Here is a 17,356-nt window from a genome sequence, read left to right on the forward strand (position 1 = left end):
CGCTGAAAGAGCTTATTGTGAAATTCGAGATTTACCACGAATGATATCATTCAGACGTAAATTTTTCGATAGTTTCCATCCTCGAACATTTCTTTCCCCTTCTTCCCCGATTTCATCAGGATACTTAAATATTTCTCCTATATTTAGATATTGGAATTGATTTATATTTTTTATTTCATTGCGAACAATTATCGTTAAAAGTTTAAAATTGCAACGTACGATTCAGATAAAATATCGCATTAACAAACGTGTAATAATATTTTATATCATTCTAAATTGATCGATACTGATTAGATTTCGATGTAAATCAATAAGTTATTTGAAATTTTTATCCGACAGTTGTTTAATATCTAAATTATCCAGATTAAACTAAACATTAGGTAATTTAAATCGGCATCCATTGAAACGATCGCAAATCGTCGATTAAATTCTTGCAACAAAACAGGATCGGGCAACGTAAATAGATCGTAATCTTGCGTCAATAGTGTTTTCGATATCGCTACATTCACAATAGAGCCGGGTATGTTTGAAGCGATAATGATCTTATCGTTTTTTGGGGTTATGGGGGTCAGTCAGTCGTCGTAATCAAGGATTTATCGATCGTAGTTGGCAAATATGGTAGCCCAAGCGTATTACGTGCGGAATCCTTATCCGGTACCGGATGTCTCTCGAGAGGGTTTTTGGACAACTCGTGGACCTGTACTTGGTAATAAAGTTTTACCTAACTACAGAGACTGGGATCTGAAGTTAACTCCTTACGAACGTCTCTTTGCTCATCATACTTTGAATAGCATAAGGAAGGATTGTCGATTGGTCAGACCGCAGGTAATCGAAACTTTTGAATCATGAATGGTACACGTGGCATGGAACGTGTTAACAAACGAATGAGAAGTATCGGTAAATATTGTTTGATTTAATAGGATTAACACACTCGTGATTGATTTTTAGGTACCGAACGATTCCTTGGATTTGGCATTGAACAGCGTTTACGTTCACAGCAAGGATACTTTAGTTCCAAAGATGTATACTATCATGCAACCGGAAACTCTTGGACAAGAGACCTGGCGAGTTCTCAAAAATGAAATTAAGGTTTGTAATTGGATGATTGAAAATGATCGTCTAATCGGTACAATTTCATTGGACACGAATTTTCATTATAGATCATACCTAAGAAACCAATATTACCCGTCGAACAAAAACGAAAAGTGATCATAACCGGTAATATCTTAGAATCTTCGACGAAGGAACGGACTTTGGGTGAACCATTGAAATGTTATCGCGGTTCGGTCACCGAGAATAGGATTCATCCTAGCAGCGTGAAATTAGCTATCGAGGGTCCTCACACGGATCAATCGAATCCCGGTTACAGTCGTAAAATTGACGGAACTTTTTACAATATTTAAAGATGGATTTTCGAGAATTACAAAGTGAGAGAGAGAGATATTTGAGCTTTTATATATATCGACAAATCGTGTTAAGCCATCTGACCACCCCGTATTTTCAAGAATAGCCACTCGGATTTGCTTCTTTCCACTGAACAGAGTACACCGAATGAAATGTTTGATGGTCCACAAATCGATGCTCTTAAAACGAGATAATCGATAATCCAGATTATCTAGGTGTCTTTGCATTGTCGGAATTAGCCCAAACGTACGATGTAAAATAAATATAATCATCATCTATGATAAAGGGAAACTCTTCTCGCTTCTTGGCGATATTATCCCCTAGTTTGATAGCAACATGCTATCAGATAGATAGATAGATAGATAGATAGATAATGTTTAATATTATTAAATTGATTAATAATGCACACACACATACACACACGTATAGACGAACGAAGATAATTCGAAATTAATCGATCGGAGAGAGAGAGAGAGAGACGATGGGGGTTAATTTCGTAGGTTAATTCGAAAGTAGGTTGACCGAAGATCGTAGTTTTTCAAGAGACAAGCTTGCGGGTAAACAACTACCACATATATATAAATGTTCCTATGTGTGTGTATGTATGTATGTAGATATATAAAGAGAGGATACGTGAGTCAGTGCAAAGGACGTTCTCACTGCTCTGGTTGGAAGCAAGCGAAGGGACAGAATGTCCCATTACGCGGGTAATCCTTGTTTGTAATAAAGCAGCGCCCCACTGCCAAGCAGGCAGGCAGGCATAGCACACCCTGCCTGCCACCCTGTGCGAGAGAAGGGCAACCCTTGTGCGATGTAGCAAGCAAAGGCACGAAGGACGAGAAGGAGCAGGAGGAGCAGGAGGAGGAGGAACAACCATCTCGGCACGCATATGCTCCTCATGGAATATCATTTACGTTTCAAGCCCCCTCCCCCCTCTCAGACGTCTATCTTGCCCCCGTTTGACCTCTTTCCCTTCAACTAACTCTCCCTCTCTCTTTCTCTTTATCTATCTATCTCTCTTTCTTTTTTCTCTTTCTTTCTCTCTATCATTTCTCCCTCGCTTACAGTAGGCGTCCGATCCTTATACGTGCACCTAATCCTTCCATGATTGCCATCGCGCGGACCGCCTCGAAATTCGCCTTGACTCGAAAGCATTCTTCTCACCACAAGCCCTTCTTCTTTTTTTTCTTTTTTTTATTCTCTTTTGTCGGCCCTTTTTATCTCCTCCTTACCGTTCTCCAATTTTTACTTCAATTTTTCGAAGATCTCTTTCTTTCTCAATCTATTTTTTTTTCTAATTTTTAACTTATTCGACACGCGTGTGTCTATTCGAATTTGATGTATTTTTTATTTCGTTTGTTTTATTAAGTCTTCTATATTTGATTTATTTATTTATGAGGGTGGGGGAGATGAGACTAAAATGGAATTGTATTTTCTTATTTAAAAATTGACTGCTCATCGGTACTAATTACTACGATAAATAAAGTTGTTCACGTACGGTAAAGGTAGAGAGTAATTCTTTGTTGGATTACTCGACGTCGTGTGTCCATCGACGAGAATCCCACCAACCAACCACCCACCTTTCCCTTTCCCTTCTTTCTACTCTTGAGTAGGACTCTCTCTCTCTCTCTCTCTATCTCTTTTTGTTTCTGTTTCTGTTTCTGTTTCTCTTAGTGGGACTAGAACAACGAAGGATCTCCAACGATTGTGTGGGACGAACCCGACGGGCCAAGCAATTACTTGGCTGAGCGGTTTTATTTCTATTTAATTCTTATTTAATTTACTTTTTACGGTTACTCCTTCTTCCTCTCTCTCTCTCTCTCTCTCTATCTCACCATCTCTCTTTCTCCTTTCCTTTTTACCACGGTTAACGAAATAGAAGATTTCTACTATCGTTTCTTTTCGTTTACCTTTTTTTCTTTTTCTTCTTCTCTCTCTTTCGTCCCTTCAACGAGAACGATCGATTCTTTCGTTAAAAAAAAAAAATAAAAAAAAGAAAGAGAAAAGAGCCTCGAGTTTAATTACAATTTTCCTTGTTTTTTTTTTCTTTTTCTTTTTCTTTTTATTTATTAACAGACATCAACACGTTATTAGCTTCTTCGAACTTGATTCCTTTTTCTTTTCTTTTTTTCTTTAATTCATTTTATTTTCTTACTAAATATTTGTATATGGTGTGGGATATATTTTTTATGTAATGTACGATAATTACGTGTAATGGTTTCTTAAAAAAAAACACTTTTAACTTAATTAAAATATTTGTTTTTATTTTTTACTTATTAACAGACATATCAACGCGTGATTTAGTTTGTTCGTTATTGATTTTCTCTTTTTATTTTATTTTCTTTCTAAATTTGCGACAGGGGAAATATATTTTATATTTAATATACAATAAAGTATATTTGTTAGAGTTTTTAATTAAATTAATACGTTATAGTATATTTTTTATATAATATACGATAATTACGTGTAATGGTTTCTTAAAAAAAAAACACTTTTAATTTAATTAAAATATTTGTTTTTATTTTTTACTTATTAACAGACATATCAACGCGTGATTTAGTTTGCTCGTTATTGATTTTCTCTTTTTATTTTATTTTTATTTCTAAATTTTAATAGGGGAAATATATTTTCTATATAATATGCAATATAGTATATTTGTTATAATTTGTTGGAAATCTTTGGTAGAATCAGGACAAGTCCGTTGAAAATGTGTTTCTACGTGAGTCGGATAGCTCGCACACAGTCGTGGCTGATCCACCCGGGATGAACTCGTTATTCCACTTAACTTGTTACGTTGTATTTATCAGTAGAGGACACACACTGGCGTTGGTGACATCGAGCCAAACCTCTCCTCCTGGCGGGTGGGCCATCTCTTTCATGCTGACGATTTGAAATAGTATTTTAGAACAGAAGATATTTTGAAGTACGCTTCGCGAATTCGAAATCATTTCAAATTATCTTATTTCTTTTATGATTTTTCTTGTTTCTTTTTTTTTTCTCTCTTTCTTTATTTATTTTTCATTTGAAAGGTAAGAAGTTTCTCTCGAGTAACTCGATTTCTAAATAAAGGAAATAAATCACAAACGTATACAAGGTGTCAACATTTAATTGTGTTAAATCGTAACGATTATGGCATTATTATTATTATTATAAAATGTAGAGTCATTCTTTGAAGAAACATCGAAGAAATGAGAAGGAGTGAAACGTTGTACGTGCTTAATAAAATAGCGAAAGGATCGTGCCAAGAGAGATCCTGGAACTACCAACTACCTACCCTTCAATAATATAACGGATCTATAGGGGTGTGGGATGGTTAACGAAAGCTTATTTTTTCATTTCTTCTTCAATAGGATTTTTTTTCTCTCTCTCTCTATCTTCTTTTTCTTTCTTTTTACTCGATGTAACCCCGTTAGAGTGTTTGTTCGATATTTTAAAGTTATTTCAAAACAACTCGTCTCGCGAAGAGGGTGACAACTCGGACCAGTCGTCTGTGGTGTCTCATGGGAAACAAAGAACGAGAGAAAGAATAAACGAAAGAAAGAACGAATGAAGTATTTTCTTTGCGAGCGTGCCGAGATTATTTTTCGATCGACCTTTTTGACGACAGACATTTTTTCTTTTTCCGCTTTATCTTTTATTATTTTTTTAAACTGTCTAGCGGAAAGTACGAAAGAAAAGGAAGAATTAGTGGAAGAAGAGATGGCCAAAAAAATGTTGGGAAGCTAAGGTCAAGCCGGAAGATTATGGTTACAGCCCTGCGAAAGTGTGTGTGTGTGTGAGAGAGAGAGAGAGAGAGAAGGGGATGTTGGGTCACGTTAATTAGGGAATTCTAATTATAGTGAATACGTAGGAACGGAGCGAGCGTGCCATGGCAGAAGCCTCGAGGATCAAAATGCAGCCCTCCGCGAACGAGCCAAGATTACCTTCGAGGGTCCTCCACGTCCCTTTTGCTACCGAGCAGCAGGGCCAACTTGCCTGCTCAACATAGACATAGAACATAGAACATAGACATAGAACATAGACATAGAACACAGACACGATTCTCTCTAGCTACTTCAGATATCACCTAAAATAACATCGACCTGAGAACCCTTAGTATACTTACGTATAGTATACGTATAACAAATGGATTAGTATTTTGGTGTATCGTAGATAATCCTACAGTCTCGGATCGTTCAGCAAGTTATCTCGATTATTACTCTCGATTATTTTCTTAATTCGTTATTGTCAAGCTTTTTCTATTCTTTTATTTCTCTTTTATTTATTTATTACCCTTTTTTTTTTATTTTCTTAACAATTTTAAATCGATCTTTCATCATTCCTTTTTCTTTTCGAATTAATAATTATTACTCTCTATTAAAATAATTATATAATATTATATTATATATACATATAATTATTAGCTTATTAATAATTATTAAAATATATTAATAATTATATTATTAAAACGTAATAATATTATTATGTTTTATAATTATTATTTTATATTTATATTTTATTTAAATTAATATATTTTTTAATAATTAGGTATATATATATATATATAATTAATACATCTTTATATATATATAATATTAAATTTATATAGAAATTTCGATAAGAAAATCTTGATATTCATGCAAGAATATTTGTCGCATTAAAGAATTACAAATATGTATAAGAACATCCCCGGAATATAAGATGTGCTCTAGTATGTTCAAGTTTAAACAATCGTATGTTGTTTTCTAAGGGTGAACGAGAAGTGGGTTTCTAGTTTTCTGTTTGCTGAGAAATCGTAGATCGTCCACTTAAGTGTTACGTACGGGAACGAGAGCAAATATCGTCTACGGATTCGCCAGAGATCGAGATACGTGACAGGAGGACGATATACTTGGTTACAAGCCCCTCCCTCCCACCCTCTCATATTCATCCTCTTCCAGCCCTGTACTTTACCCCTCATACCCTTACCCTTTAGACACGAGCAACCCCTAGAACCAACCCCCCTTTCCCATTCTTCAACCCCTCCAAGTTTTCGCAACAACCTCGAACGTGGACCACTTTCTGCTTGCTGGCTTCTCCCCCCCTCCCCCCCTTCTACACCTTCTCCTCCTCCTCCTCCTCCATCCTATTTTTCTCTTGTTCTTGTTCTACACGTGGGAACGAAGGCACGCGTCTCTCCACTTCGTTGAAAAACGTTTTTTTCTGCAAACTCAGTCAGTTAGTTCTGATCTGAAAGAGGGTTGGTTGGTTGGTTGGTTGGTTGGTTGCTGTTTTTGCTTTAGATTCCTTTCGAACGTGTCTGTATTTCTCAACGGTGTTTGTTTCGCGTATTTTCGGATACTTTCCTTTCCGAGGAGTAGGTACTTACTACTGGGAACTCATGAATATTCACACACCCCCTACTGTGTATAATAAAAGTCGTTTAAGTAGTATTATACTTTTTCATGGATATAATTTTAAATATTGTCGAGGGGGAGAGAGAGGTAGAGAGTGAGAGAGAGAGGGTGGAAGGAATTTTGTTTTTAAATAAAATGCACTAAATGTATATTTTACATTTGTTTTATAATTTATTTTACTTTAATGTATAGGTGTATATATATATATGGTAGTGATTATAAAGATTATTAAGATTTTTCAAATAAGTTTAGTTTAAGTATATTATTAAAATGTATATTTTTTGCTATTTGTTTTGTTTACGATTTATTTTTTTTTTTTTAACATACAGGTATATAATAATTATTTGAAAAGTTATCGTTTTAAAATTAGATTAAAAATTTGCGATTAAAATATACTTCTTTGATCCGAATAAAAAGAAAATATTTCTAAATCTTGAGAATTATAATTTTATTGTCAGTTTTTTAAAGAGAAAAAAAGAAAAGAAAAGGGAGAAAGAATTTTGATGAAAATAATCTCATATTTTACCCGTTGACAAATGTATTCTATCATATCCTGTTAAGAATAGGAGATATGAATATGTGTGCGTGTGTGTGTGTATATGAAGTATAACACATATATATATATATTTAGGTAACAATTACAAAGTGAGTGACGTTTGTGTTTCCTCGAGGCATGTTACACACAAGGGTTGACGTCCGTTTTCTTATCTGACGATTTCGTGCTTAGCGAAACAAGTCGACTATAAAGGACAAAAGGGAAAATGGTAGGAAAAGTTGAGTAAAAGGAACGAAGAGGAAAAAAAAAGGGGAAAGAAAAAAAGAAAGAAAACGGGAGAGAAAATTTCGTGCCTGAAAAAAAAAGATTTTTCTCTTTCACTTCCTCCCTCTTTTATTTTTCTTTTTTTATTATCTTTCTAGTTTTTTTAATCCAATTTTTGTATTCCTTCGTCGATCGGACGGGTAAAAAGTCGTCGTCTATGGGGAATAAAAAAAAGAAAAAAAAAAGAGAAAACCAAAGCAGACGATGAAAAATAAAATAAATAACAATGGGGGGAAAAATTCGAATTCGAAAGTAAAAATAGAGAGAGAAAGAAATGTGAAAATGATTTTATTGTCCATCTTCTTGTAATATATTTTTACTGTGTTTGCATTTATTTATTGTGTAAAATAAAATAAAATAAAATAAAATAAAAAAAAGAAAAAAATAGAAAAAAATGTATATTCAGGTCTGATTATACGTTCCAATTCTAAACAATAATAAAAAGATTCTATCAGATCTGAAGAAAAGATGTCTCCCTGTGTAATCTTCGGTCTCTGTGAAGTGAAGTGGCACCGTATATCGTAACTCGTACCGCCTCTCTTCATCGGTAAATTTAATCTTATCATTTACATCGTCACACTCGTCGTTCTCTTCTGTTTATCGAGAGAGAGAAAGAGAGAGTACCAACCATATGAAAAAGTTCATAGTTGTGAACGGTACAACCGGTGATCAAACACGTGAGAAGAGGGAAATCATTCTTTCTCTTTCTCTCACCTTTCCCCCCACCCCACCCCACCACACCTCCCTCATTTCCTCTCTCTGTGTCTCTCTGTCGACATGTTTTATGAGTACTATAATATTTAACTACGATCGATGAGACAAATTTTCAACAATCTATACTAATATTTTTTCAAATTATCCTTTACCATATCTCTAATTCAGATATATACTTATACACATATATATAAAGTATATTTATATGTGTATATATGTGTGTGCGTGTGTTGTGTAATACATGGGTTTACGAGGGAACGAAAATAATGCATTAAATTTTTGTATTATTTGGAAAAATCATTTTTTTTTCTTTTCATATGCGACACGGGTGCTTCGATGCAACAACTTAACGTTTTATAGATTTTTAAAGAAACTTTTTTTTTGATTTGACCGTGTTTGAGAAAGCGAAAGGAACGTAACGAGTATAGAAGAGAAATTTCGTTCTTTCTTTATTCTTTTTTTTTTTCTTGATGCAGGTAAAAATAAATAAAAAAAAGAATTGCTAAAGAGCAATTACGCGATAACGGATTCTTCTAACAATCAATGGAAGAATTTACGCGGTAAGAGAAAGAGTTTGAGAGAAAGAAAGAGAGTGTTGTGTGTGTCTGTGTGTGTGTGAGAGAGAAAGAGAGAGAATATTTACAGACGACTAAGATCGCGCTTGCACTTTAATCGTTTCTCGTATTTGCGTGAACCCAAAAGTGCGATAGCGCGTCGGGAGAGGCCGTTTGCTTGTTCTGAACAACACACGATAACGTTTTATGACCTGCCAGTCATCCTCGAGACGAACCTGGCCTCTCTCTCTCTCTTTTTTCCTCTCTTTCGAACGCTCAAAACGCTATCGTTCTTGACAAACTGACGCAAATTCATCGTCACAACGTGAAAATGATCTCGCCGAAAGTTTACCCGCTTCGTGGTTACTCACTTCTCGATATCGAAACCTTTTTGTAAAGCAAATTTGCCGCTATCGAATAAAAAGAAAAAAGAACAAATAAAATGGTAGTAATAATAATAATAATAAAAAATGAAAAAAGAAGGTAAAGAAATGGTTCGTAATTTCAAACGACGTTACAACATTTATTGTCTGTTTTTTTTTCTTCTTTATATAATAATTAATTAATATAATAATCAATATTAATTAATAAATTATATATAATAATATAATTATAATAATTAAATAAAATATAAAAATTATATGTGTACCACCGGTGGTACACGTGGCCTGAAGATCAAGTTTAACGTGTACCACCGGTGATACACATGGCACGGAACGTGTTAATATATCCTTCCCTTTCTCTCTCACTCTCTCAATGAACCGAACATGAGTTCGACAAAATTATGATAAAAAAAGTATTGAAAGTCTCGAATATGATATCTTAGTTTGCAATTATATCGATGCGAAAATCAAGATGATTTTGATAAACGACGTTGATGTTGTCAGAGGGTAGGAACATGGCTATACCCTTTTACCAAACCCAACTCCACCGGAGTACCTACACCAACTACTACCACCACTACTGTTAAAGGGATGAAAGTTTAAGGAAAGCAAGGAACCGCGTGGTACGGTTCGCATGCCACGTAGAAAGGAAGCGAAGCATGAGCCTCTTCTTTTCGCGAAAAGGTGGCCTCCTTTACGCTTCTCACTGAATTTATACATGTGTGTGTGTATGTGTAAGCGAGAAATAGACAGAAAGAGAGAGAGAAAGGAGAGAATTGGCGGTGTAGGTATGTGTGTGTGTGTGAATCGAAAAAGAAAGGGGTGGAGAAGATCGTTCATCATTTCATTGCCAAGAGACGAATATTCATAGACTACATGCCGCCCTCCCATCCCTCATCGTGTATACATATGTACGTTTATGTGTATGTGTTAAGTGTATGTGTACGTGTATATGTAGGTGGAAAAGAAAGAGAGAGAGAAAGAGAGAGAGAGTGGAAGGGTGTCGGTGATATATGACGGCCAGAGCACGTGCCTCGTTTCACACCTTCTTACAATCTTTGTCCGACGGTGCTTTTTTTCGTGGAAGGAACTTATCTTTATGTCGGTTCTCGAGTAGTTAGGTTATGGTCGTATCTCTTTCTCTTTTTCTTGTTCTTTTTCTTTTTCTTTCTTTCTTTTCTCGAGTTATCATCATTACGCGCGACCTTCCCTACGATTTTAACTCGAATACGATACGCCGTTGATGAATTTATTTTCTTTCTTTTTTTTTTTTTTGGAAATAAGAACACTATCTTTTTGTTTAGTCTTCCTTTTTAAAAATAGGTTGAATTATATTTGACGTAATTCGAATCATGCTCGTTTGAATTTTTTTTTTTATTATTTCCCCTCGTTGGAATTTATATTTTTATTTTTTTTGATATATTATTTTTTTGAATACGTGCTTATAATCAGTGTCTCGTAATGAACCGTTAAAATTTCATTTGTTTCGTTTTATTTATTTTTCAAGACACAAACACACGCACGCACGCTTACCACATGCGTGCGCAAAGGTTCTTTCTTCTTATTCGTAGAAAAACGTGTTTCACGTTAGGATGTTGTTGTTGTTGTTGGATCGGTGTTGCGTTTACGCAACATTTTAGGTAATTATTTTAAACGAAAAGCTTTAGCGGTTAATCCGTAGCGGAACACCACCACCACGGGAAAACAATTTGCGATATGACCTAAGCCCGTTATAAGTTATGCGCTGGTTTTAGGTCGAGCGAATACGCCAAAGCGTGGTGTCGCGTGGTTACGTGGAACGTAACAACGTAAAACACGCTTTTCCGGTCATTATTGTCTCGCGGAGAGAGATTATTAGTTTGCGAAGGCTTCCTGGATATTATAAAAGCATTCGTATGAGAAGCAACCTCGCTTTAAAGCTCTTATTTTGATATACGTATTTATTTAATATTCGACTTAATCGGCTATCTTTTCTTTTTTATTATTTTTCTCTTTTTTTTTTGGTTTTTTATTCGCGTGATCTCGAGTAAAAAGAATAATTTTGTTGAAACGTCTAATTATTATTATTATTGTTATTTGAACGAATAGAATATTTTTCTTACATTCGATTAATTTTATATTAGAAAAATACAAATTTACAAATCGAAAGAAAGAAAATGTACGTGTGCGTCGGACCGACGGCTGTTTTATTACCAACGCAGCTTGCTCCATTATTATTTCAATAATTTTATCGAACAAAATTGAAACCTTAATCAAATCCACTATCCAAAAGAATTTCCTTAAGATAATAATATTAAATCAATGTTATTTTTTCAATCGGATTCGTGACAATTTCCTATATAACAATTCCTATAATACAATCGTTCAAAGATTTTTCAATCACACTTCTGTTCTATCTAATTCTCTTTAATAATACGTCACTAAAGTTCCATCGATAATTTGACAACGGGAATGATAACAAAAAATCAGAATAATAATCTCTAATGTAGAAAGATATCTTCTTTAAATGAGAGAATTCAAATGTCTTTAAAAGAAAATCAGTTGGCACACGATCGAGTCATAGGGGACTCGTTTTTCTTCCAGTTGATTCGTCGATGACGATGCGACGACGACGGACAACGATGACGATGACGAAAACGATGAAGAAAAAAATGATGAAATTAGGGTAGTATTGAAAAATAACGGGAGCAACGTGTCGTCGGAAGCAGTGTGTGCAACGGTCGACCTCCTACGCACTGCATTCACCGGAGAAAGAGAAGAGAAGAGTGAAGAGGTGAAGAAGAGAGGGTGTGGAGGGGAGAGGAGAGGCTGCCATGTTCGAACGACGACGGAGGCGCCGCCCCAGGCTGGCCATCCGATTGGTTGGAATATTCACGTGACCGTACGCGAGCTTTTTGAGTGGTGGGGGGCTTATCTGGCGTCTTTTTCCAACACACGCGCGTACAACTTCTCTCTTTCCGATCGTATACTTTTATATATGTGTGTGTGTGTTTGATACGTACGTATGTATGAGTCTTTTTCTAGTGTGTAGGCTTTTGCCGAGATACACAAATACACGGAGAAAGGTAAAATAACGCCTACATCGGAGAGAAAGAGAGAGAGAAAGAAAGAGTTTGTGTGAAGATGCGCGCGCGAGGGCAACCTACTCGATTTCTCAGGGCCGAATCGAAAGGAGGGAACGTTTTCTCACAAGGTGGATGGATAACTAACTCGGACGATGTCTCGTCTTCTTTTACTTTGCTTTTTCTTTTTCTTTTTCTTTTTTTTTCCTTTTTCTTTCTTTCTTTCTTTCTTTTTTCCAGTTCCTCTTGTTCGTCTTCTTCTACTTGTTCGCGTAACGGAGTCGGTCTTTCGGTCTTCCCGGTGGAAAAGTCATGCCATTGGAAAGATCTTTTCCTTTTCTTTCTTCGAATTTATTGCTACCGGGTAACAACGGACCTTCACAGTTACGAGATCGTATCCTGTCGTTTCCTTCGAAACTACGACCAACTTGTGATTCTTACTTTTTCTTATTCTTTTTCTTATTCCTCTTCTTCTTCTTCTTCTATTTCTACTTTTACTTCTTCTTTAAAATGCTCGACCAAATCTAACATAAAAAGAAACACAGCGTCTGACATTTTTCTTCTTTTCCAAATCACCTTAGATCGAGAAGAAGCAAACAAGCAAACAAGTAAGCAAGCATACATACGTATATACTACAGATTCCGATCCGGTAACGCATTTCTTTCGCAATTCTTATTCTACAAATCGAAATTGAAATGTAAAATTGCAAAAGAAAGAAAGAAAGAAAGAAAGATAGTCGATCGGCGCGCTTGTTCGACGCGTACAAATTTTACGAGCCGATAAAAAGGAGATTTCTCTTTGATCCGTAAGAAAGAGTAACGCGAAGAGTAAGAAAGAAAGAGAGAGAGAGAGAGATACACTGACAAATATTTGTTTGTTCGTTTATTACTTTTCAATCCAGACACACAATTTTCTTTATATTTTTTATTCTTTTATTCTTTTTTCTTTTTTTTTTTTTGGAACGTCTCGTCTCGTCAACGTTTCGATAACGTCGATTGTTTTTTAATACCCATAGAGACACAAAACACACGCATACATAGGACACGTTTGTATACGTGTATATAAACGCAAATACATCTATAGATTACATACGCGTGATATGTATATATGTGTAGGTGAATATAATTTTACCTCGTGATCTTATAACATGTAGATACAACATAATCCAAAAAATGCCATGGTACGCTTCATTTTTGTCGTTTACGCGGCCGCTATTATCACCGGTGACGTTTAAACGTAGCCGAGAGCTCGCGTTCGTACCGTTCCGTTTTCATTAGGATTAGTCACGTACGGTGTGCTTCGAACATTTGCCAATAATAAAAAAAAAAGAGAGAGAGAGAGAGAGAAAAATATTAAAAGAGAGCCGCTTATCTCGCACACCTCTCTTCATCCTAGCACGTAATCCTCAACGATCTACGTATGGGTATTAATCTATCCATAACGCATCGAAATAACGATCGTTTGCTATCGTAATGAGTGAACAAATTTCTTCTCTCACTCTCACTCACTCTCTCATTCTCTCACTCTCTGTCTCTTTATCTTTTTCCTTTCCTTTTTTTATTTTATTTTTTATTTTATTTTATTTTATTTTATTCGTTTGTTTGGAAATAGGAAATATTTGAATTGTAATTGTAATAATAACGTTTTATTTTATTTTGCTTGATTTGTAGACAAATTTTAGATTTTTGTGTAAGATAATTTATTAGATAATTTTCTTATGATGCATAGATTTCATTGTCTTATAAGAATCGAAGTGAATTAGTAAATTTATACTTTTCTTCGTTTTTAAAGATATCGTTTTATTATTAGTTTGAAATAGAACATTTTTTTACCATTGTTAAACCAATTTTGATAACTTCGTCAAGTGTGCCCAATTAATAGTTGGAACGCAGGAATAATCTTCGATTCTATTTTCGGTGATTTGTAGAGACTCGAGATTTATCAGATAATTTATTCGATATAATCTTTGTGCGATGGGTAGATTTGATTGTCTTGTAAGCATCGTGTTTTAATATATTGAAAAATGTTTATGTGTTAGTAGTTTATAAAATGAAAGATTCGTTGATCGTTCTCGTTGATTATCTTCGATCATAATTGGAGAAATTTTTAATCATGTTCTCTCGGAGAGAAAATAATTGAGTAAGTACACTTGCATGTAGAATATGAGGGAAAAATACGATTATAAAAGTATGTAAGTATGTATACTCACTTATATCTAATAACTATAGCTAAAAGGTTAAAGAGGGAAGGAGGAGGTAAGGGAGGAGGGAAGGGAGGAGGGAAGAAAGGGAAGGAAGGAAGGAAGGAAGCCGCGATAAATGTGGCTGGAGACTTCTTTGTGATTGAAAATTGATGGAGTGGAATCAGGAGGGTTGAAGGAGGTCGCTTGAGTTAGGGAAAGAGAATGTTAAGCTCGTCGTCCATTTATCAAAATACGCAAAACGTTCCAGCCAATGTTTTACGCGTGGACGAAAAAAAAATGATAAGTTTCATTATTTTACGAAATATTCAAATATACAAAAATGAAACGCTAATTTCGATTGTCGTCGACGCAAATCTACGACGTTTCTAATTTTCTATCATCTTTCATTCTTCCTTTCTTTTTTTTTTATCTTACATTCCGTAAGAATTATTATACAAAATTTTGCGATAGGAAAAAAATAGAAAAAAAAACGTGACAGGAAATTTTAACTGTGGATTTGTTATATCGATTCGATGATCGATTTTATTTTCAATAATAATAAATAAATAAATAAAAGTGTTTCGAGAGTCTCGTCAACAATCTTCACGTTTGAAATTATCAATCTTCTTTCTTCTTTTCATTAGCATTTATTCCGTGAAAATAATTATAGAAAATTTTGTAATAGAAAAAAAAAGAAAAAAAAAAAATGAAAAAAATGATGAAAAAATTTAGAGAGGGGGGAGAAAAAATGAGAAGATGGATCTATCATCGGACTCGAAGATCGAGCCGATCGAAAGGTCGTTAACGAGATCGTCGAGTTTAATGCCGGTAAGCCGGTAACCACCGTCGTCGAAAGAAACCCAACCAAGTAGTCAGCCAAGTTTTCGCCTATTTTCCGTCCATCTTAAATAGGATTAACCTTAAACTGGGAATAATCCTTTTCCCCGTATAATCAAGGCCTCGCGAACGGTACTTTAACAAAACTTTATCTATCAATCATCATCTCGCGATCTTTATCGATCAAAAATTCTTTTTTCATCGATAGGATTCAAAAGAAAATCCATAATGGAGTACAAATTAATACAATTTCTTGTATATATTTTCTCAACTTCTTCAACCGATACCCTTTTCCCACGTACAATCGAACAATTCGTTTAAAAACCTTCATAGGAAAATTAATTTTATTTTTTTTTTTCAATTCGTGCGTTTAAAAAATAATTTGTAATTCAAGCTTTCTAATCAGTAAAATATAAATTCCAATTTTTATATTGATCATAAATAAAATAATACGGAATCTAAATTTCTTCTTTATCATATTAAATAATATGATTATTAATTTAATTATATATTATATTTAAATAACAAATATTAATTGCTTATTACATAAAAATAACAACAACGAGTAAAATTCGATAACGATGAGTTGAAATAATATATCCTTGAAAAAGAAAATGCAAAAGATAGAAAAAAAAAGAAAGAAAGAACAGAGAAAAAGAAAAATAAAAAATGATAGCGTACGTACTAATAACCATCGTTTCGTTCCATCGGCAAATTTTTAATAAGACACGAAACGTTTCTTGATAGAGCTCGGCTCGTAGATCACACATCTACATAGTAAAACACACACACGATACACATACACATACACATATACACGACAAATATATACATATATATATTATGCTTTGTCCCCGTTTTCAACCCCACTCTGAACAAAACTACCCCCTCTAGGTATGAAGGAGAAACACGAGGGGGTGTAATCCGCTCCGCCCAGCCACGTGACTACCACCGAAGGGTTGCGTCTACGTACACTTGGAACTCACAGGTCTCGTGTTCACCCCTCCAGAGGGTTGAAAGAGGGCTGCCCGAGTTTCTAACAAGCTTCTCTCTCTCTCTCTCTCTCTCTCTGTCTATCTGTCTCTCTCTCTCTCTGTCTGTCTGTCTATCTGTCTGTCTCTTTCTCTCTCTCTGTTTTGTCTATCTTTGTTTCTCTCCTAGTTGTTGTTCTTGTTGTTCTTTTTGCTCTTATGGTAGCTCGGCGACGGCTTCTCGACGACTTTATGCCTCATAAAAATGATATAAAATTTGTAAAGACGTAAGAACGCGCGGCGTGCGTTACGGGAAGGAAGCTGCTTCTTCGTCTTCTATGGAGTCTACAAGACGACAGTGTGGGATGAAGAAAGAGAGAGAAAGAGAGAGAAGAAAGGTAGGAAATCGAACTTAGGTAAATCCCTTTGTAGGTACATATTCTCATACTACTACTACTACTACTACTACTACTACTACTACTACTACTACATCATTCGTTCAAAGTTGAGATGATTTTCACAATAGGATGATAAAGTTCCTTTAAGAGGTCAAACAGAATTGATCAAATTCTTTCCAAGTGGACATCCCCATCCATTTATAATATTTATATATGTGTGTATTGTACGTGTCCGTGTATGTCTCTGTGTGTTTGTATTTTTTTTAAGGGGTTGTACGCAATTGCGAGGCTCGAAAAAGACGTATTTTCATGAATTTTTTTATAGAAACACTTTTTATTTCTCAAAGAAAAGTGATGGTAATTGAAATAGAGCCAACTTTGAGAATACAATAGCGCGTCGATTATGTAAAAATATGAATCTGCACCGCTCCTGTAGATGATTTCCTGAACGTCCTCTAAAAAAAGACGTTTGTCGGTGATCTTCATTTTGGCGGTTTGGATTATTGAAATTAAAAAATATGGTGGATTCTTTTAAAGGATAGATTAATGCAGGTATTAAAACCAAGGAATAATAAAAATTTTGATTTTTGACAGAATGGCTATGTCTATTTGAAAAAATGTTGTTGCTTTTGACTAAAATTTTCGCTATAAATTG

General features: G+C 34.8%; 1 protein-coding gene across 1 annotated transcript; it reads left to right on the forward strand.

The window, feature by feature from the left end:
- Positions 1–615: 615 nt before the first annotated feature.
- Positions 616–1,403, forward strand: LOC122518624. The gene is made up of 3 exons (XM_043637672.1): positions 616–825; positions 949–1,089; positions 1,161–1,403. Exons 1-3 carry the CDS (start codon positions 616–618, stop codon positions 1,401–1,403), a joined length of 594 nt encoding a protein of 197 aa, XP_043493607.1.
- Positions 1,404–17,356: the final 15,953 nt, after the last annotated feature.

Source organism: Polistes fuscatus, unplaced genomic scaffold (assembly GCF_010416935.1).
Source record: "Polistes fuscatus isolate 324 unplaced genomic scaffold, CU_Pfus_HIC Scaffold25, whole genome shotgun sequence".
Classification (NCBI taxonomy): Eukaryota; Metazoa; Arthropoda; class Insecta; order Hymenoptera; family Vespidae; genus Polistes; species Polistes fuscatus.

What these genes read in the sequence shown, in the direction of transcription:
- LOC122518624 (XM_043637672.1), top strand. Translation starts at nt 616, where the DNA reads ATGGTAGCCCAAGCGTATTACGTGCGGAATCCTTATCCGGTACCGGAT. An exon ending in GTCGATTGGTCAGACCGCAG is followed by an intron (nt 826 to 948) that starts GTAATCGAAACT and finishes ATTGATTTTTAG; the next exon opens with GTACCGAACGATTCCTTGGA. An exon ending in TTCTCAAAAATGAAATTAAG is followed by an intron (nt 1,090 to 1,160) that starts GTTTGTAATTGG and finishes TTTTCATTATAG; the next exon opens with ATCATACCTAAGAAACCAAT.